The sequence below is a fragment of the Trachinotus anak genome, unplaced genomic scaffold (genome assembly GCF_046630095.1).
Source record: "Trachinotus anak isolate AG129_WGS33_773 ecotype Australia unplaced genomic scaffold, CSIRO_AGI_Tana_v1 ptg000002l, whole genome shotgun sequence".
Classification (NCBI taxonomy): domain Eukaryota; kingdom Metazoa; phylum Chordata; class Actinopteri; order Carangiformes; family Carangidae; genus Trachinotus; species Trachinotus anak.
This window is the reverse complement of record NW_027273853.1, coordinates 8622569-8644169: the sequence shown is the minus strand read 5'-3', so window position 1 is coordinate 8644169 and position 21601 is coordinate 8622569. Positions and strand designations below refer to the sequence as shown.

At 43.5% G+C, this 21601-nt stretch overlaps 1 protein-coding gene across 1 annotated transcript in view; it reads right to left on the bottom strand.

The window, feature by feature from the left end:
• The window catches only part of LOC139630457 (A disintegrin and metalloproteinase with thrombospondin motifs 20), an 80999-nt gene that overhangs the window by 40455 nt on the left and 18943 nt on the right, over positions 1-21601 (bottom strand). The window contains exons 8-15 of the mRNA XM_071493926.1: positions 21334-21439; positions 17536-17682; positions 14211-14352; positions 13542-13646; positions 3594-3739; positions 3101-3282; positions 2290-2426; positions 1722-1839 (exon numbers count right to left, since the gene is read on the bottom strand). Coding sequence (XP_071350027.1) covers positions 1722-1839; positions 2290-2426; positions 3101-3282; positions 3594-3739; positions 13542-13646; positions 14211-14352; positions 17536-17682; positions 21334-21439 — 1083 coding nt within the window. The remainder of the gene's footprint in view (positions 1-1721; positions 1840-2289; positions 2427-3100; positions 3283-3593; positions 3740-13541; positions 13647-14210; positions 14353-17535; positions 17683-21333; positions 21440-21601) is intronic.

Genomic DNA, 21601 nt, shown 5'->3' with positions numbered 1-21601 from the left:
TTTATTTTTCCATCCTGAGACAGCACACATTCAACCTTCAGGTTTTCTGCCATTTGCCGTTTTATTCACTCATCGCTTTAGTTTCAGGGAAACGTGAACCCACTTGTACACCTCAGCTACAGTGTTTAGGCATTCATTGGGTCTTGTGCAGCTGTTTATGAGACGGTAACTGACTGGCTTCACTCAGAGTTGCAGACATGAGTCTTGAGACTTGGACTCAAGCGTCAAGTCAGACTTAAATTAAGAAATGAGACTTAATTTATCTGGCATTACACAATTGCTTGCTCAGATTAGTCAATCATAGTTCTTGAAGTCAACTGGCTGACATGGTGATGGCCTCCAACCCTAGCTTGCTGTCTTTCATGAGTTGCATGACACACATAGGTGACCAGTAAGATGCCAGTCCAGAAACCAACTTCACTGTTACACCAACAACAAATGTTTACATACGTAATCATGATTTTATGACTAAAAGTGAATCTGGAATCACACACTCTGACATGCTAGCCTTATTTCAGGACATCAGCATCGTGAGGCAACCCAGATGCTGAAGCCAGCGGTCAGTTTCATTTTTGATGCACCACATCTGTCTTATTTGAAGCTTGACCATCTAAGGACTTGGATAGTTATGTAGCAAAAACATCCACAAGGCATATGCACTGAAAGGACTTGGTCTTGGTTATGTAAAAAAAAAATCATTATCATATTTAAACACCCTTGAGGGAACATGTTTAAATGCTGTGTCATTTCAGTGGTAAACCTTTAGAAACTTGACTTGCAATTTGTTTCCCCACAAGACAAAAGGAATGCTCTGGTTTTATCTCAGAATTCACTTTGACGAGTCTGATGATGAAGGGAAAGAAAAGGTCAACAAAAAAAGACAAAGATTGACACGAAGAAAATAAAAGGAATGAGACTTGGGTAGATACTGAAAAACAGAGAAACAACAAACAAAAAAGGACAAAAGGGTGAAAGACAGAAAAGACAGGCCCAGACCCAGGAGCAGAGGGATATCCTGCCTGGGCTGCACTCCCACTTGTGTTCTCTTTCTTAAGGTTAAGCCAGATTTCCAGGGCTGAGGTCGGTGTCTGGTTTGGTTCAATACGGTCCTCAAACCCTGTACCCTCAACAGCCAACAGACTGAAGAAAGGAAGCCGATGGATAGAGACGCTAAAGCTCAGCGCCAAACTAATGCTGAGTAAACATGACCGAGGCCACACCCAGAGCTTTTATGCTAATGTTTCTGCTGTTTTGCTGCCCAGACATTAAAAAAAAAGGGGGTTGGATGCAATCAGCAGTTGGCGCACACTGAAGCAGCGCATTAAGCAGGACAGTTCAAAGGGGTGATGTCAGGTTTGTGTTTGCTATCAAAAGACCCGACAGAGTGAGATCTCTGTTTTAATCAGTTTCTAAAGCTTTAGAGAAGATTGGTGTTGTGCATTTTTCCAAATGTTGCCGAGGCACGCATTATCCGCTGAAAGACCAGGCTTAATATGTTTAAACATAACCAGACATGACATCAGTGTTTAATATGAGCATACAGCATGTCAGCGTTGCAGCCACGTGAAACTCAAGTTTTTCTTAGCTCCTCTATGTTTACTGCGTATCAGATATGTCATACCTCGTCTGCAGAGGCTGCTGACATACAGCACGTTTAATAGCAACACCTTTTCTGTCAGCTATAAGTGTAGTGTGCGTGTGGCCTGAGCAGCAGGACTTACCATACTGCGCATCGTTGAAGGTCCCTGCCAGGGTTTTACACGATGAGTTGTCCCCACCACACACTCCGCACTTGTCATTCCTGGCCTTCGAGTTGAGGACGTGGTCGCAGCCTGCTTGCTGAAGAGCCACAGATATGGAGGAGGAGGAAATGTATGATTGAGAATGATTTGGTTGAATGTTTCAAAGTGTGGCTGTTGTTAGCAGAGTTTCACCTGGACACGTGGGATGAATGCAGGTGTTTCTGAAGGTGAGCTACAGACATTTTACTGAGAAAGATTCAAGCTTCATCTTTTCCAATAAATTTCCAACAAAATGTGAATCAGGTAAAAAATATGGGACGGACTAGGTTGTCAAGTTTGTATTTCTGTGTCAGCATCATCATTATTTCTCATCAGCCAAGATATAGCTTTGACACAGATAAACATATCTGAGGAGGAGGAGCTAAAGCTGATGTAAATGTTGAAGTATATGTGTGTTTGTGTGTGTGTGTGTGTGTGTGTGTTTGTGTGTGTTGGTGTGTGTCTAAGTTCTTTAAAAAAAAAAAGAAGAAGAAAAAGACAGATATACCCTGCAGAGGCCTTGAACACAGATGTCATAAGTGTCTGGCCCACACGGCGTGCCGTCGATGACGCGGTCCTTCAGCTGATAATACGCCGTAGTCCCAGCAACCCGGCAGAAGAGCTTACAGCGATCCTTCATCAGTACTAGGTGGAGAAAGAACCTATTTACATTACATCGTATTACCAAAACCTTCTTGGAATAACGTCTTGACATGGTACTGGCTCCAGGGTTTGGCCTGTTTGCTTGTACAGCAATGCATCACTTGCAGTAACTTAGACACGGTGGTCTTTGCCAGATGGTAATCTCATGAAGCTGGGAAAGCCATCTCGGCTAAAAGTTAGATACGGCAGTGCGAGGGACAGCTGCCAGGAGGTTCATATGGAACATTAATGCATGCTGCTTTAATGTTGCTGTTGTTTAGTGTCAGCTAAAGGTTTACCCCAGGGCACCGCTTATCATCTATTATGATTATAACACACACACAGATGTGCACGTGTACCTTACACATCCACTATAACAACCATTTGTCAACAAGGACCTTGTGTATTAACATTGCAATGCATTAGATTGCAAATGCAGTCGAATGCAGACATCATAATATTGTATACTCTGGCCTCCACATACTGATAATTATACGTAAAATCAATAAGTGGGTGCAGACAAAGCCTTGTTTCAAAGTAGAGTCACGCAGCATTTCAGTTCAGTGCACCACTCACTGTATAGTTGGATGTTAACAGCAAACCATCTTTGATATTGCAGCCCAGGTTACCACAACACATTGAAATGACACGCTTTAGGATGACATTGGTGTACTCACTGCCACTGTACTTGGGCACCCAGCGGACGGTTGGAGGTAGGCCGTTGATGTTGAAGTGCTTGCCGTCAAACTGTGAGCACTGCTCTTCGCGGAAATCTTTCCGCCCTCGCGGACATGGCTCAGTGTTGCAAGAGCGAAACTTCATCCTGCGACCCACGCAGAACTTGCCGCCATTTCTGGGCCTTGTGTAAGAGAAGACGGATCACAGAAGCACTGCACTCAATTTTGATTTAAAGATCATGTTTGCTCTTGTTTGACTGGTGCTTTATGACGTCAAAGCAACATTGTTTACTCTGAAACTTACACCAAGGACACTTTCTTTGCTTAAAATCAAGTTGGGACTCACTGAATCTGACACAGGTGTGTTAATCACTTAAGCTTGTTTACAGCTCTCTGCTCTGTGATTGTGCTCCTGCTCTTACTAGTTAGTGTCTTACTCATATTTACAGCCTGCAATGGCTTTGATCGTCTTAACTGTCTGATTCTTCCTTACTCAGGCTTGTTGCAGTCTCTGGTGGTGCTCCGGGTTCCTCCACCACAGGACCTGGAGCAAACACTATAGGGTCCCCAAGGACCCCACTCCCCATGAACCGGCTGCAGGTCCAACTCCTTGTTTACACACATTCCGTGTCTGCAGTACTGCATGTGAATAGACACAAACACACACACAAACAGATCCTGTTAGAAACAATGACTGCGGCTCCTGCAGTCCTGAAGACAAACATGGACTGTGTGGAGCTCTGCTGCAGATTTAGTGCCCACACAGCTGGGAGTGGTGTTCTTCTTTGCCTTCTTAATCCTCTGCTTAGATCTACAGCTATATTTTAAAAGAAATCCTAATTCAGCTTTTGTTTACACTCAGGGAATGTGTCCAACTCCTCCAGCTGTCAAAAGAGAAGTGGGAGCATGAGGGAGAGACATGGATACAGACAGAAACAGAGAAAGAAGAAGACAAGAAAAGACATGTGTCAATGAGAGAAACCCAAACCTGATACATACAGTATGTGCTACCATGGGTTTTTTTTTTTTAAATTAGCCATATTTTCAAATGCATTTGGGGGCGAGTGGGGTGTTATTTTGAATGGAGCTAAGTCAATAGTTGAGTTTCTGCTCTGCTCATGACACATGTCCCAATCTTTAGTCCCAAACTTATTCCAACCACGTCGTGATGATGAGAAAAATGCATTTCATCAACACAATATGGAAATCTACAGTGTGTTGCAGAAACAATTTAATGAAAACAATGGAAGTTTGAGACTCACAGAAGTAGTGAGGTGTATCACCACTTGCCAAAACATTACTGGTTCATAAACCCTCTTTGTTGCCATGGAGTCTTACCATTTTTCACATGGGCTCTCTGTTTTCACACAAGCCTGATTCAACAAAATTAGTTTAGCAACAAAGAGAAAGCATAGGAAAATACATTTCTTATGCCAAAGAGGATGGAGCAAATCCAGACTAAATATTTTTTAAATCATCTTCTGCTTAGATTGTAAATACAAAATTACATAACATGCATCTTTCATACAGTAGACCCAATCTGACATAGAAAATAAGGCGCCTGGTATCAAACAGTTTTTACCCACTAGCCAACCTTTGCCAAGAAGTGCTAACACTGCTTTCATAAGCAAAGCACAGCAGGCCCATTTCCCTTTGTGTGAAACCAAATCCCCTTCCCAGTGACTAAGATATCGGAGGGTCCTGTTCACTGAAAGAATGCAGGACAAGACGGCGTCTGTCTGGGTACGTAACCCGTCGTCCGGGCACACAGGCACGGGGAGCAGTGGCACCATGATAAGGAAACTCTAGAGTTGTGATAACAACAGGAACAAAGTTCATTACTGGCTTGACATCAGGAACTCCCTTCTCCTGTTCAGCTGAGTATCTGCTGAGGTACACATCTTTTAGCCTGTAACGTGAACAGGAGGATGCTCACTGCAAACACCTCAGTTTGTTCATTCTCACTGTGTTTCAGAGTTTGGTTTGGGAGGGTGATGTGCAACTTGTTATTTCCCCCAATCAGGTCCATCCAGATGAGAAATACAACTGCTATCATTTCAACTGGCCACACGCCAAGATATCCAATCCACCTACTGAAAAAAAGCTAAGACTGCCTGTTCTGAAGACTCATGAGAACTGAGAAGAGAACCATGTGAAATCCGCTTCAGTGAATTTTCATAATTACGCTAATAAACCAGAGAGGATATTAATCAAAGTCACCTCCTGGACTGTGGTTAATCTGGCCAGTTTCTGCTTTAAAACAAATTCACAACTTACAGCCATTACCTTGGATGAACACCTGCAAAAGTGCAAAGTCATACACATAAACACATGTAAACATACACAGAATTTGGCACCGCTGCCTCTACTATCCTGTCCTAGTTTGCATCTAATGATGGAGTGTAAAGTCTGTGCACAATGACAGACAGGTGTTAACAGCTGCAGGGTATGGACTGAACAGGCCACAAACTTTTCCATATTCTAGACCTGGTTTGAGTAATGGCCTGGGTCTTTCTTCCTGTCTGACTTCACTGTAAATACAAACTGAAGGCACTGATAATTTTGTTGGAGCACTAACAATGGATTCAGAGAACAAATCAAATAAAAGGCACAAAAAGGAATGTGATAAAAACATCTCTCAGTGGGAATGGCTTCCACACCATGGAAAGGCAAACAGGTGTTGGTTGGTTGAGCAACGTCCAAGTAAAAAAAACATCTAAAGAAATGGAGTTCATGGAATTGCAAAGAAACACATTTTATGAAGTAAATCCAGAGTTTTCCTTTGTTGCAACCAAAGAGTTTCCCTCCCCTTATGGCTCTAACACCCCCTTCCCCCACCTCTGCTTAAGGACTGACAACCCGGACCTGGGCATCCCCTCCATACGTCCTCTCCACTGCCACCCATCCCCCTTATCCCCTTATGGGAAATTGCAAGGGCCATGCAGGGACCACCGCAGTGCAACCAGGAGGCGGGACCCAAGGAGCTGTCAAACACAAGGCGAACTGTCTGTCAGAGAGGACCAAAGCCTGTGTAAGCCTCTGAGGCATTCCACTCCCCCCGCTGGCACTCTGTGTTTACAACCGTTTTGTTTGGCTTGAAAAGGTGATGTGGGTGAAAAGAAGAAAGAAGGAAGGGGGGGAGTAGAAGGAAAAAAACATCTGTGTGAGATGATGTATGTGTGCGTGTGTGTGTGTGTGTGTGTGTGTGCACACATATGTGAGTGTGTGTTAAGTAGGAGAGTGATTGCTCAGAGTCTGGAGGCATCTGGGGGCCACGCTCATCTCCAATTAGCCTCTCTTTCGGCAGTGCACAAACACACTCTTGGAGAACGCTGAGGTGAAAGGTAGTGTTGGCAAAGCTCAAACGAGCATTAAGGACACCAGCAGACCCTTTCCTAGAAAGATCGTCAAAATTTGCCTTCAATTGGGAATGTGGTGAGACATTCGAAGCTCTTGTGTTAGAAGTCCGTCCAGCTGTGACTAGCACGTGTTTCAAATTAGGAATTTCACAAAGACACACGCTGACTCACCAACACATACCAAGACATGTGCATGCACACATACATACTGTACTTAGATATATGTATAACACACAAACACACACAATACCTTTGCCTCTTGGCTCTCCAATCGAAACACACTAAATAAAGCTTCACAAACTCCACACAGTCACAAAGAGTAGTCACCAGCAAGCTGCCCCTGACAGTGGTTAGCTCAGGACAGCAGCATCTGCTCTGAGATCTTCAGCTGGCTGGTTTAGAGGTTAGCACCCTGTAATTGCCAGGAAACTGTTGCAGAGAGCACCTCATTTCTGAACCCAAGCCATACATCACTGCAGGAATGAGAAGGCAGAGGACTGATTTAAAAAGCCCTCCGCTCTTTCATTTTAACACGGACATTTCCAAAAGGCATCACCTTTCATGTTGCGGTGTCTTTCTCATGGCTCTGGGTTCGGAGTTCACTTTGGCCTTGGTGGTTGGGGGTTTGTGTCTTTGTCTCTGATGCTCTGCAGCAAGCCCTGTCTTCTCTACAATGCACAGAAAGCAATTCAAAAACACCATGTCACCCATTAAAGTGGCACAATATGGAGGTGAGAAGTGATGAGGTGCTCATAAAGCTAGACAGTAGCAGTTAGGGATTCTGTGCAGAGATCTCTTTGGGGTGGCAGAGGATGGGAAATAAGTCAACTGACAGCTGTTATTTTGGACTGGTTCTTCATTGACTAAATTTGCAGCTACGGTAGTTTCCATATTTCCTCTTTAATTTGTGCAGCAAAGGTGTGAAAACAGGAGGAAGAGAAATGATGAGAGGGAGGGGAAGGTGAGAAAGAGAGACAACCATGACCCCAACCAACCTCTCCTTTTACTACATCCTTAATTTGTTTCCTATCCTCTTTGTCCTCTCTGTGATCCCTCCTTTCCTCACATCTTTCCAAGGAGAGTAAGGGTTGTCATTAAAGTGAATGAGTAGTTTGGTCTCATCAGCTCTTCCATTCACCTGCACTTAGACAGTTTTACTGTTGGTCATTCTCACTTATGATCCTCTCTGTACCACTGCTGAGACACACATAGCCTACTTCTTATAATCTTTAAAAGCTGCACTCAATATTTTTAATGAAACTATCTAGCTCAATGTTTTGCTTTTAATCATGCATTTATTCTTATTCTTATTCTTATTCTCATCGTTATTATTGACCACCTGGGGGCAGCTCTACAAGCTGTAAAACAATATTGGCACATGGTCACCATATACGGCTAATATAGCAAACATACTGGCAAATAGTGTCTTATAAACATGTAGAGCAAACACAGGACAACACTAGCATTCATTTAGTGTCTTGTTTGTGTCCACCTGATGAATGTATGTCCAATATACACTCACCTTTTAGCTCTGTTAAATGATCCACTATGTTCACCAGCTAATTATTAACCTTTGTAATCTGCCATTTGATGCTGGGGCAGGTGATGTAAGGTGGGTTTTGTTGATGGCGGCCATAACAGAATCAAAACAGTAAGACAGTCTGTCCTACATCTCAAACAATGACTGAGAAACTGAGAAAAAAAAAACACAGAAATAGAAAGAGAAAGAACACAGAGATAGAAATGCTGAGTCAGCTGATGACACTGTGGGTTTGACACTAAAAGCGACCCCTTTCATGCAACATATACAGTAGTTATTTCAACCATTGTTAATATGAAAATATTGCTTATAGCAGCTTTAAGGTTTCTGCTCTCATCAACTGTTTTAGTCAGCAGCAGGAAGTTGCTTTCAGCAAAAAAACTTTCTGCTGAACTTGTGGTACACTATCTAAATGGCAGACAAAGTTAGCAACCAGTTGATAGCTTAGCTAGCTGTTAGCTATGCATTAGCTCATGTTAGCTAAGAGTCAGAGGGTCTTAGAAATATTGGGCCTTTTTTTTTCCAAGGAACAGAAACGCTACTCCAAACGAATGCTAAGGTTGCTTCATGTCTGGTATATTTGCAATTGTTTGCTTACGCATGAACCATAATAACTTCACATATATGTCTGGTGTGGTGTGCTCAGCTTTTTGAGAAGTTCCTGTCATTTTGTAAATATGTACACCTTCTGCCAATTTCCAGTAAATAATTAATGAATTTAATGTCTGAGTATTAGGGCATTAATTTTTGCCACATCTTCCTCCTTCTACGCAGCCAGCAATGAAAGCTCCATTCACTGGCTGCCGTACACAGTAATTCCATCAGCGAGCTACGTGGATGCTTAAACAACAATCCTCTTGTTAGCCCGAATCCACAGATATGTCTGTGACGATGGCAAATCAAAGTGGCAGCATCCTGCAAATATCCAGAGATTAGCTGAGAGTGACACTGATACCAGTCTCACAATCCCAAGCTCCAGTGCAGACACATGCACACACAAACACACACACACACACACACACATACACACAAACACACACACCCCATCCAAGCATCGTACGACAAGTCTGTCAGGCTGCCAGGGAGCTCCAGCCAACACTCACCGCCTCAGCCAGCAGACTCCATTCTGCCCTGGCTTCACTTTTCAAGACCTCACTATCTCACTCTAATTGGCTGAAACCAGAGCAGGTCGTCATTCTTTTCTGAGGAATGTTCAGGGAAATCGAAAACAACTTCCCGTTTATTCACGAACACTAACCACTCAATTAAGTCCCTACTAAGAGTATCTGGGAGAGCTTTTGGGGTTTTACACGTATTCAAAGAAAAGCTAAGAAAGCAGTCATTGTATTGAAATCGTGTCAATTTGTGACAAATTCCCTAGAAAAAACTCAAGTTGACAATAAAACAAACTAAACTGAGAATAATGAAAACTTTGACAATAAAACATCACAGTTAATTCAAGCTCAGTCACCACTTTTTTCTCTCTGCCACCCACTGAGCGATGACGTGGTGAGAAGCAGTGAAGGGATCTTCAAAGGATGGGGATGTGGATACAGGGCCAAGCGGTCCCCGGCTGTGGCTTGACAGGCACTTATTGATCATGTTGGCTGGCCCCTAATCTACACATACATGCACACAGACATACATGTCTCTGAATGTGTGTGTGTGTGTGTGTCTGTGTGTGTGTGTGTGTGTATGCATGCTTATACCTAAAGTTAGGTAATCCTGCAAGCATATAAACATAACATACACAAGAGCATCCACATGCATGCACTTGCACACAAAATCAAAGTGCACACACAAATAGACACACACACAACCACACGCACAGGCAGGATCCTTTTGAAGAGTGAGAGGGAGCGAAAGGGGCGGCAGGGAGGGGTAAGGGGGTAAGGGATAAAGAGCAGGAGAAGAGAGGATGGAGGGGGGTGGAGGGGTGGTGGTGGCAGTATTTATAGACAACAAGTGATGGGATGCCCTCATTAGTGCACGGCCCACTGCGCTAGATGACATACGCCGCCAAGAGGTCATGTGACCGCATTACTCACTCTGGCGCCCTGTGAGAGGGCCTGTTGAGCAACAGAGAGGGAGTGAGGGAGGGAAGGGGGAAAAAGAGGTGGAGAAGCAGAGCGAGTCAGAGGAGAAGGGAACACAGGGGGAGAAAACTACCCATGAACCCTGCAGTGCCCATTGCCCTATTTCAACTAAGCTGTATACAAACAAACTTTTTTTCACTCTTCATTTAGGGGACGTGCCGCTCTCCCACTTTCTGAGCACTGACCTCAATTACCCAATGTGGTCACAGTTTTGTTTCATAACCTAATAGAATAAAAAACTCTTCTGACAATGCATGCACAAGAGGTGACAGACGCTCAGAAAATTTACTTTTTACGAGAAAATTTACGAGAGATGACGTTTCCATTGTAATCGCTTTGAATGACTTGGCAGACTTTGGGCTAATGACAGGCCGAGGAAGAGATCTTTAAAGGTGAGCTTTGTTGCTAAGACAAACCCTGCTGCTAGTTTTTCCCCATAGAGACCATAGCTGTAATCCTCCACATCTGACACTCCCCTTCCACACACACACACACACACACACACATACACACACTCCCCCTTAGGGCCCTGCAGACACCTCAGAGGCAGGAGCTCGACCCATGAGCCTGTAAAGCCTCAGACCCGAACCTCATGACTTCTTTGTGGAAAGAATGAGAAAGGGGTAAGGAGAAGTGGCAAGAAGGTGTGATAGGACATGAACATCCAAGAAAAGAGACAGAGAGAGAGAGACACAGTGGGGGAGATACACAGAGCAGTGCAACACTGACACCAGAGAATCCACAAGAATCATCTGGGTTTACAGATTACCAACTTTTGAGGCTGGCATAATAGTGAACGCACACACAGGCACACACAAACACACCACACAGAAGTACCACATAAAAGCGCTCTTGCAAGGGCAGGTGAGCGTTAGTGCTGGGTCCCCCCTCTCTTTCAACTCATGCTACTTCAAATAGCCCCCTGCATGAAGATGATACTGGGGCTTCGTCACTACAAACAAAGGTGGTGCGACTGCTCACACACAAAGAAATGAAATGAGTGTATTTGTTCAGACAAAAACAACCACTAAGAGATCAAGCTTGGTTTTTAGCCATGCTAGCAGAGTAGCTTTAGTGGTCGCGATGTCGATCCGTCCAGACCAAATATCTCGACAGCTACTGGATTTCCAGTGTCCAGAGGATGAGTCCCAATGAGTTTGGAGATCCCACCACGAGGTTGACATTTGTATTTGTGAGTCACACAAATCAACAGTTACCAGGTGGATTACCAAAGTATTTGACAGAGAATTTCATGTCACCCTCAGATTGAATTTTCTAATTTTTTACATTATAGCTTGACTTTTCATCTTGTGACATCATCAGGTCAAAACTTTTGATTTAGCCTTAAATTACATTTAAGACCAAATACCTACAAAATGACATCACTATCAACCTCAGCTGTGTTTATTGTCATTTAGCAAAAGTACTATGCTAATGCTAACACAATTAACCATGATGGTCAACACAGTAAAAATCAGCATGCATAATCTCTCATTATAGTTAGCATGTTAGCAAGCCTATGCTAGAATTTAGCTCAAAGCACTGCTGTGCCTCAGTACAGCCTCATAGAGCGACTGCCAGACTCTCAGCAACCACAAGGAGTTTTGAATGTGATTAGAGGATCAAAATATGGTTAAAAAGTAACAGTTGTCAGAGTATTCACATGATATGAGTGTGTGAAGTAGGTACTAACTATAGATGCTTACATGTCTGAAAGCAGTTCCCTTTTAACCTGGTTTTAATCTAGATGTCAAGGCCTCCTTGGACCTGCAAATTACCAAATGAGTGTTTACAGGGTTCCAATGAAGACCAGACATGCACGGCGATCTAGCTCAGTCAGCCCAAGATGGGTTTAAGGGTTTGTAGCTTATTAAAGCAAACCACTTACTGTGATTAAACTAAGACCATGTCTCCTCAACCGTTTCTCTCGCAGGCTGAGAGCAGATTGGGAGCCACGATCTCAGGACCATTACTGTTTAGTCTGGTTGTTGTAGTTGGATTAAGATGTTAGCCATCCCCTGTTAACCTCTCCTTGCTAGACAGGGCTGATCCAGGACCTAACATGGTGAGGAGGGTGATGGAGCCAGATGAAAGGATATAAGGGATATAAGACTTACATGGGCCCACACTGCAAAAGACTCCTGGAGGGCAGGAGGTTAAGGAGAGAAGAGAACCCTCCTTCTCTCTCTCTCCCTCTCCTTTTCCCTCTCATGCATGTTCCGAATGTTAAACACCAGCCCACCACATCCTCATCCCCCCTGTACCTCCTCCTCGCTCTCCTCCTCCCTCCTCTCCTCCCGCCTCCTGCTCCTCAGAATCACTGATGTGAGGTCTTTTGTGAGAGCGCTGGCTGGCCTCAGCCTGGGCTCTGTTACGGCCTGACCACTGACCCACTCACCCGCCTTTTAAAGAGGTTTTAGGGTCATGGGTTCACAACAAGGTGACTCAACTGTGAACGGCGGGCGGCATCCTCTTTCAAAGGGCCCACGTCTTCACCTTTCCCTCCCAAGACTCTCTCTCCCTCTTTTCTGCTCCCTCTGTCTCTCTTTTCTCTCCTCTTTCTCTCTATCTCTTTCTGCCCCCCCCCCCCCCTGCAGCCCTTCTTTCCGTGTATCCTCAGAGACTGACCCGCCGTCTCAGCCCTAATTAGCATAGCATCCCAGAGCGAGGAGAACATGAAGGCTAATGGGGGTTGGGGCCCCATAACAACACTGAGGGTAAAGCTTCAAGTTTCTAACTAGGGCCATCACCTGACCACATTTACATGAGTTTCTGCAACTAGAATGCAGGCAGGAGAGTAATGCATGATAAATTATTCCTTTTTCTTGGTAGAGGAAGTGAACTAGAAGGGAAAGGCATCAGGATTCAAAGCAGCACTGCCTGCATGGGAGGCATTTTGTATTTAGCCTAAATGCACTGAGGCCAGCTTTAAAAACAATGCTGATCAGAGAACAGGAGGAAACACATTCAGTGTTGCAACATGATGATCCAAAACAAATATAATTATCCGGTATTTGGATTTAATTCTTACTCAGTCTGGTTTCATGGCAGCTGAAATTGATTCATCACTTTAGTCTTACCCTGTCTCAGATGGGTGGGCTTTACTGCATCAGGATAATTCATTGTGTCACCCCATAAAAAGTGGACAGGGAGTTTTTTTATTTGAGATACATATGCATTTCAAAGGGATCGATTGCATATCATTCACAACAACTTCACATCCTCGTTGTACAAAACAGGTGCTGATGCACTGCAGCTGCATTGAGGCCTACAGCTACACCCCCGAACCGACAGGCCTCGAACATCAACTGGAGCACAGCAAGTGTCATTCTACTTACTTAAACATTTTTGAGTTAACTAAAAGGCGTTCACTGTTTTAGCATAGCAAATTAAATTACTATGATCTGTTCATTAAGCAACACAGATCCACATGTGGACCAGCTTACCATTCCATGTCCACAGTCGGTCCCATCAGCCAGTGGCATGTGCTGTGTGCGGCATCCTTTATGGTCCCCCTCTGCACTTGTACACCACAGCCTCTTGCACTGTTTCTGCAGGAGGAAAAAAGAAGTATGCACTACCAATTAATCATTTTATTTAATGAAACCACTGACTTTTGTTGAGCCCACAGCAGAACTGAACTGCAATTTCCTCCCATATTGCAACTGCAGTTCCAAAGTCTGTTTATTGGTTCCTTCAAATAATATTTCAGTCTGAGTAGCTGGGGACTAACACTTTCTTTTATGCTTCATTGCTTCCCAGACATGTGCAAGATGCATTTTAAATGGCCCAGCATCAGTTTTTAATTAGTGGCTGTGCATTCAACAATAGGCTGAGTTAATCTGCCCCTTTGTGTCTCGTTAAAATGCATGTTAGACATCAAGCATGGGAATTTACAGATTAAATAACTGCACTTTATATGACAATAAAGAGCCTTAAAGACTACACATAATTAATTGACTTCGGTTTCATATTTGCTGAGCTACAGTACATGGATAACTGCTTTGCTCAACTGTCTGATGGTTTGTAAAAACAAGTTCTTTAAAGCAGAAGACATCTATTGCAGATCTACTTTCACCTGAAGTTTTGCTTGGCTTCATATCAAGCCAACCTACCATGTAGGGGCAAATTTGGGATCCGGGTCCAAACATCAGTTCACATTGTCTGTTGGCATTGTAGATTTGACCAGGGAGGAGGGTGGGCAGCTCGTACGTCCTGCCCACAGGCTCATCAAGGAGGCACTCTCCATAGCCAGTGCTAAAAAAAAAAAAGTAAGAACATGTATACAGAAAATGCAAAGGAAGTATAAAACCATACAAGTCTGTTTACAAACAGAAATGCACACATGCACACACATTTCCTCATGGTATGAAAATTTTCAAGATGATCCAGTATTTTCTGACCCTACAAAGTATCAACGTGTGTCATCTCTTTCATAAGAGCAAAGTAAACATCTCTGTGTTACTGTCTTTGATCATCCTCAGATGTGTTTTCCCTTGTGGGTGGTCTGTAAAGTTACCTAACAGAGAGACTGATACCACTTCCCCTAAATAGCCTGTTAGTAAATGCTGTGCTGTTTCATCCTATGAAACAGGAGTCGGGCGCCACAGAGTGAATAAAACAGCATTTTTGATTCAGACTGAGAAGGATCTGCATGCTGACCACATTTTTATCCGAGGTGTATTTCTCTGTACTTAAGGCAAACAAGAGAATTTGGAATTATAAAGCACCTTGATTAAGTTACACGTCAGTGCCAGCGCCAGCGCTACAGTGTAATGACAGATTGTGCTGTACATCAGCCACACCCTGACTCACAACACAATAACAGAGACAACAAAAGCACCGCTGGACTGAATGTATGCACCACACACACCAGCACACATGCATATAAAATCATAAGCCTTTACACGGAAAGGCGCTAGACAAACATGTCAGCAGAGCGTCCTCAGCCTCAAAGGATCTCTTCTTTTTTGTTTACTTTTTAAAAAAGGAGAGGTTGATGAGGCTTGTATAGATGCGTCAGTACTCAACACATCTACACCACACTGACAAATTTCATCCTGGATTGAGCTGCGAAAGCACCTGCTCCATACAGCACCAGCTGATGTCGTAGGCCAATAATTACACAGGATCATCCTGGGTTACCGTCACTTTGTTTCTTCCCTCTTTCATTTCCAGCCATAATGTAAGAAACTGCAGCAAACACTGCTGGATGGCAGAGGAATGATTGCATAACAAGAGCACATCAGCAGTGGGAAATACTGTGAATGAAAAATATAGAGCAACCTGTCAAGGAATCATACAGACAGTATCATATTACAGCGTCTTTCAGCAGTTGGTCATCTGTCTAATCAGTGTTCTGGAAACTAATGGAATGATTATTAAGACCAAGACAGACAGAAGAGGGAGGAGGGGTCACTGTGGCCATTTTCTTTAAATGAAATGTCTACTTTAAAAAAAAAAGAAAAATCAGCTCTGTGGATTTGAGACAGCAAAGCAGTTCCTCTCTGGCAACACATGAGATTCCACACCTGGCAGCTGTTGGGAGACTTGAAAGTGAGTTTATATTTATAAGTCGTCTTATAGTTGGCTGTTGTGTGCTTGTCATAAGAGACTAAACACTAATAGTTTCCATGTACACCACACTGGGCTTCCCTCAGCAGATGCAGCGCAAGGAATCTACTCATATGTCAAACTCATGGTTTTTTCAGAGGGTTGAATGACACGCAGCATCACAGCGCAGTGTTTGATCAAACAGCGCCAGCTAAACTGCAGCAATGCTGAGCTTGTCCTTGACAGCATGTACCGATTACTGTACATGGAGAAACAGAACGAGATAATGACATAGAGTTGGTTGAATCAGGAGAAACAGGCAGATCCATCTTGATTTTATTAAGAAAAAACGTATGTATTCAGAAATGATTTCACGTGGGAGTTTTCAAGATTGGTTGCTGTTAGAGTGGTTTGGCTAATTTTTTAGCTGTATAATGGAAAATGATAGGGCTGGCCCACTACTAATGATTATGTGGTTTCAACCCCCCAGAGAACACAACAATTAGTGGGTGGCAACAGTCAAAAATTTGCATTTTACTTTTATATTGGGATTTTGAAGCTTAAATCAAACGGCACAGAGCCAGGGAAGGAATGAATGGCTGCTTTATGTAGCAGTTGACACATAATAACGCTGCACAACAGCAGGACGCTTTTCATCAGCCTTCAGGTGCGGGAGTTCAGTGCGCATTATTACAGCAACAGTGAGATAAAGGGGGAGAGGGAGGGGAATCCTTCGCCTTGCGTTTGTTAAACTGGTAGGAGAGTGGTGCTGATTGAATTTGCTCTTCAGGGAAAAATGGGCAGTCAAAACACTGACGTACTTGACCAGGTCAGCCCACTGAGCAGGAGTGGTACTGTAGAAGTGCTAGTTTGAATCAATGCTCCTCATTGTTGGCTAGAGACAGACTTCAAAAGCACTTGGACTACAGTCTCAAGGGCCTTTCCCACCGCTGTGGCTCCCACACTTGAACCGAGTGCTGCTTTACTCTCTCCATACCTGCATTGTTTGTTAAATATCCCATATTATCAACAAATGATAAAGTTTATCATGAATGAATTTGATATTTACATCATACTCTTCCTGGTTTTTGTGCAATAATCATCCACACACACAAAAACCCAACACAGCTGACATGGACCAGTCTGAATAATAAGGAGATTCATGAAGATTCTCCTCATCCTCAGCTGAATGTTCCGACCGCTCGATGCTGAGGTCAACGCTGGCTGGAAACTATGTGAAGCACAACCTTAAAACTCCATACGAGGCGTCGCCTAACACTGCATCTTGTTAACAAGGCCATCCTTTGTGAAGGCCTCCACAATCAACAGAGGAAAGGAGGCAAAGATTAAAGGGTCATGTCCAGGGAAGATCTAATTATAAGTGACATTTCCCATCTTAAAGGAAAGCCCTTCACCAGTGATCAGTGACCATGGTGCGGGTTAGGAGTTGGTGAATGAGGTGTTGCCCCGTGTTACAAGTTCTGCTGTGGAAAGCAGGCCAGTGACTAGATTACTATTTGCCCAGGATCTTGAGAGCAGGGCTCTGTCTGAGCGGAGAGACAGCTGAGGGGCTGCAGAAGATCCATCGCTCAGGTCAGCCGAGGAAGACCCCCGGATTCAAACAGGAAATACTCTTTCAACGCCAGGCAATAACAACTCCACATAGTTTACATTGCGCTGACCTGTCGACAGAGCACTGTGAAAAACGTAGAAGCAGCTTGTTTAGCTGGCCATGTCACAACAAGTAAATGTTAATGGCACACTTAAAATGTGGATGTGATAATACGAGATGGGAAAAGAAATGGAGAGGCGATGCCTTGCTTTGTCTCTCATTTGCTTTGATTATGAACCAGTTGAGAATTGGAAAGGAGAGCTGGAGGTACCCACTCTAAAAACTCGGTGATGTACTTGCGACTGCACTTGGACCATGACCAGGGATTGGTGTCATAGTTGAGGGTGGGAGCCATGACATGATACTGGTGCTTCATGCCTGCCTCACGACACTTTGGGTTGTCATCATGAGGCATGTTGAACCTGGAGCAGAGAGGGAGAAAAGAGATTAGAGAGGGATATAAGGAACACAAGCAAATTGATTCTCAGCTGCTTAATGGTTCTGTCTTAGCAAGAAGGATAAATGTCACAAGATTTTGCATTCGGCCATTTTTAAAAGGGGATTCCCCACACCGTCCCTGCCACAGACACATCTGTGAGTGAAACTACACACTCTGCACCTTTCTATCCACTTGTCTGTTTTTGTTTGTGTCTCTTTTTTACATACACCTCCCTCCACCAAATGTTTAAACAGTGAAATCGTCAAAAGGCTTCAATAAACCTCCTGCTGGCCGATGAATGGTGCAACATTTTCTGTAAAACGTCCCCCTCTCTCTGTCAGCGTCTCTCCTCTCCACCATCATGGCTAACAAACTAGTGAGAATCATCTCCAGCTCACCACTTAGAGGTCAGAGGTCACAATTTCACATTCTCAAAGGGCTTAATGCTGAGGGGAAGGTAGGGGCAGTAACAGCAAACACACCAGTACACACACATGTGTATGTTGCTCCAGTGCTAGCACGTAAGAATACAGGTGTTATAGCTAATGATAATTTTAATTATCATCTATCAAGGTGACATCTTCAAACTGTTTGTATTATCTGAACAATTCAAATCTGAAGTTTGCACTGAGCATAAAATCCTTACACTGGAATAAAGCTGAAACCAGGCAATGCTCCACATTTTCAGTTCATTAATTAATTTTCTGATGCTTCACTAACCAATTAATCAATTAACTGTTTTGGCTTTAGTCATGATAAACTATAAAAGTGAGAGTTTTCAGAGGAGAACAGCTGTATAAATCATGGCATCAGCAAATAAATGAATTCATCCAGGCTGTCTGCAGTTGGCAGTCTCTTAAAGCAGTTTTCTTGATCATGTCCAGAATAGTGTAGTCTGACGCAGATGTCCTGTTTTGTGCCGCGGTTTGGCACATGTTCATAAATACATGTAGTGCATGAACATATGCGAGCGTGAGTATTTATACACACAGGAACTTGTGCAGCTGTATGATGTCTCAGATGTTTACAACAGGATATGAGCCAGTGCGGGACTCTGAGTTGTGGCTGTGGGTCAATCCATACCACCACACAAAAAAAAAAAAAAAAAAAATGACCGAGCATGGCTGGCATGGGGCCTGCCCTACAGAGGCCGAGGGCCTGTAGGAAACACCCAGGGAATAATTAAGCTTCTGGCAGAGTAATGAGCTCTGCACACACAAATCAAGCTCTTGACTAATGCTGACAACATCTAACATGGCTCAGATGGTATTTGCACATTATTCTCTGTCACTCATGATGGTGCATCAGGGTGATGCAGACACTTTGTTGTGATGATGTAGACTTTCTTTTTGTCATCATATGGATTTGTGGTGAGCTCAAAATAATTACTCTTCAAACATTATGCTCCATTAGTTTAATCAGGTTCAAAGACCACTAATGAAGACACTGGCTCAAAATCCTTGAGGTGAGAGCCTTTTAGTATAATTAGGTCATAAATCAGGCCGTTTCGTGGTTCTCCTTAAGGGACAAATCAATAGAGGAGTAAATGCTAGTGGGAGTGTACCACCTGCAGCACTAAATTATTAGCAACCAGAATGTCATACATTTTATAGTTTACTTACTTTTAGTCAAAGCTCACACCCCTTAATGCCATGCTGTCATCCCACTAAGCTGATTTTCAGCAAGACATAAACAGATTTCTGTGCTGAGATGCCCATAAATAACTGAGAGGAAGACGTACTGCTGGAGCGATGACAACCTAAATTCCTGCAGATTGCCTGGAGATGAATAAAAATCACAGCAAAATAGAGCGGTCTGCAGGAACACACCTTTTTCAGCGCTTCAACAGTGACGAGAGCTCTGTGACATCAGTGAGCGCCAAATATTGTGAAACATAAAGTCCTGCACTGTCAGTGGATTACACGTCTCCTTGAGGTGTATTTCCACACAAAAGAAACCATCTTTGACAATCCCTGTCATTTCTTACACTTAGGCAGCTTCTTTGGGTTGTGTGTGATCAGTGAAGTTTTTCATATTGCTTAAGATGTGAAAAAGGAGTCTGTTGGCAGCTATAGACTCTAATAGAAATGTCAGGAAGATTTATTTGTGATCCATGACATTTGAAGCCTTGGCATCTATTTCCAAACTTGATGAATCCTTGTGTGTGTCATCTTTGAACAGCTATCAAGTGACACTGCTTCACCTGAAAATCCCCATGATGGCTATCAGTAATCACACGTCCTCGCAGTCATCTGAGAAAGGCCTCCTGTCCATTAGTCTAAATCTTTCATTAATCTGCAATGCTCTTGAGTGGCTCCCACTACCTGACACTGGCTTTCCCAGAGCGCTAAACACTGCGGAGAGCTCGTGCCTGTGAACGCAGCGATTAACCACGCAGAGAGGCAGAGCCAACTGGGCCTCCAGCTGCTTGAACTTTAGCATAAACAGATCCACACGAGATGCAAGGGTAAGGGGGGGAGGGGGGGGACTCGTCCATCTGGCTGCTGCTCTGGTACGATCTCTCCACTGGAAGAATGTGTGAGCGGGACAGAGGAGGTAGAAGAATATCTTTCATTCTTATCCAGTGGCTCACAAGCTCACACTGACACTGGTCCTTTTTGGACAGGCAGGCAGACCGGAAAGAAAATCCCTCACTCCCTCACTTACACAATTATATTCTGCGGGGGAGGTGGGCATGAAGAGAGGAGAACAAATGACAGAAGCTTTGTCTTTCTCAAAAAAAAAAAAATCACAGAAAAGTGAGCAGATTCAACCAGTGTGGTTAACTTTAGATCTATAGCTAACAGTGCTTCTTAAATTACAACACATTAAAATCAACTGAACCAGATTACAAGAAAGAGGTGGTAATGAGTGATCCACTATTATTTCACCTCAGACAGATGTTCAGAATAAACAGAGCCTCATAAGAAAGATAAAGTCATGTGTTTTGACTTGGTCATTTGGATACAGATTATGCATACGCGTCTCCTTTTTCACTTCTTACATGTGGCAATATTTGCTTGTTGTGGAAACACTCTGTGGCAGACAGGCATGTTTTGATAACACTGCTTTACTCACCAATAGACGAGTTAAATATGACGGCACTGTGATATCTTCGGGTTCTTTTATCAGTATTTAGTGGGCTGATATTTCAAAGCGGGATAGGAGCAAGTCTCTTCAAATATTAAACACCTCCCAAATAATAAACAGCATATTTAGGCTTGTACTCTCTGATAAAGCTCTGAGTACCACTTTGCAAGTGTATTTACTGTATTTAGAGAGCCTCCAAAATAGTTTAGAATTATCTTGATTTTTTTTTTCATCTGAACTTGCTGTCCTCTCTAGACAGAGCTATGATGCATACAGGGTTAACTTCTTTAGCTGTATAATAAGGTATTATGGGCTGGCACATTATCAAAAGTCAAATTTTCACTTTATTATGTTTTGCACCTGTGCCTGCTGCGCCCTACATCTCTTGATAAGAGGGCTTTTGTTGGTCAAGTTGTGGCTGTGAGTTGTGTGTGTGTGTATAATATGTGTGTGTGTGTGTGTATGTGTGTGTGTGTGTGTGTGTGTGTGTGTGTGTGTGTGCACATTGGGTTAAGAGTGGGGAGAGAGGCTCACACAAACTTACACATGGCCCAGCTCATGAGCGATGGTGAAGGAGGCACTAATTCCATTTTCCTCGCTGATGGAGCAGCTCCGGAACGGGTCGCACATGGTTCCCAGCTCTGCTAGCCCTATAGGGTCACGTACACACACACAGATGCACATAAACATATACAGCCAAGTGCTACCTGAAAAAAATGGTGCTTAAGTGTTAAAGGCGATTAAACCATCAAAACTTCTGTTCCATGAGAGAGATTAGCACCACCACCGACCTGCTCCGCCCTCCCCTTTCT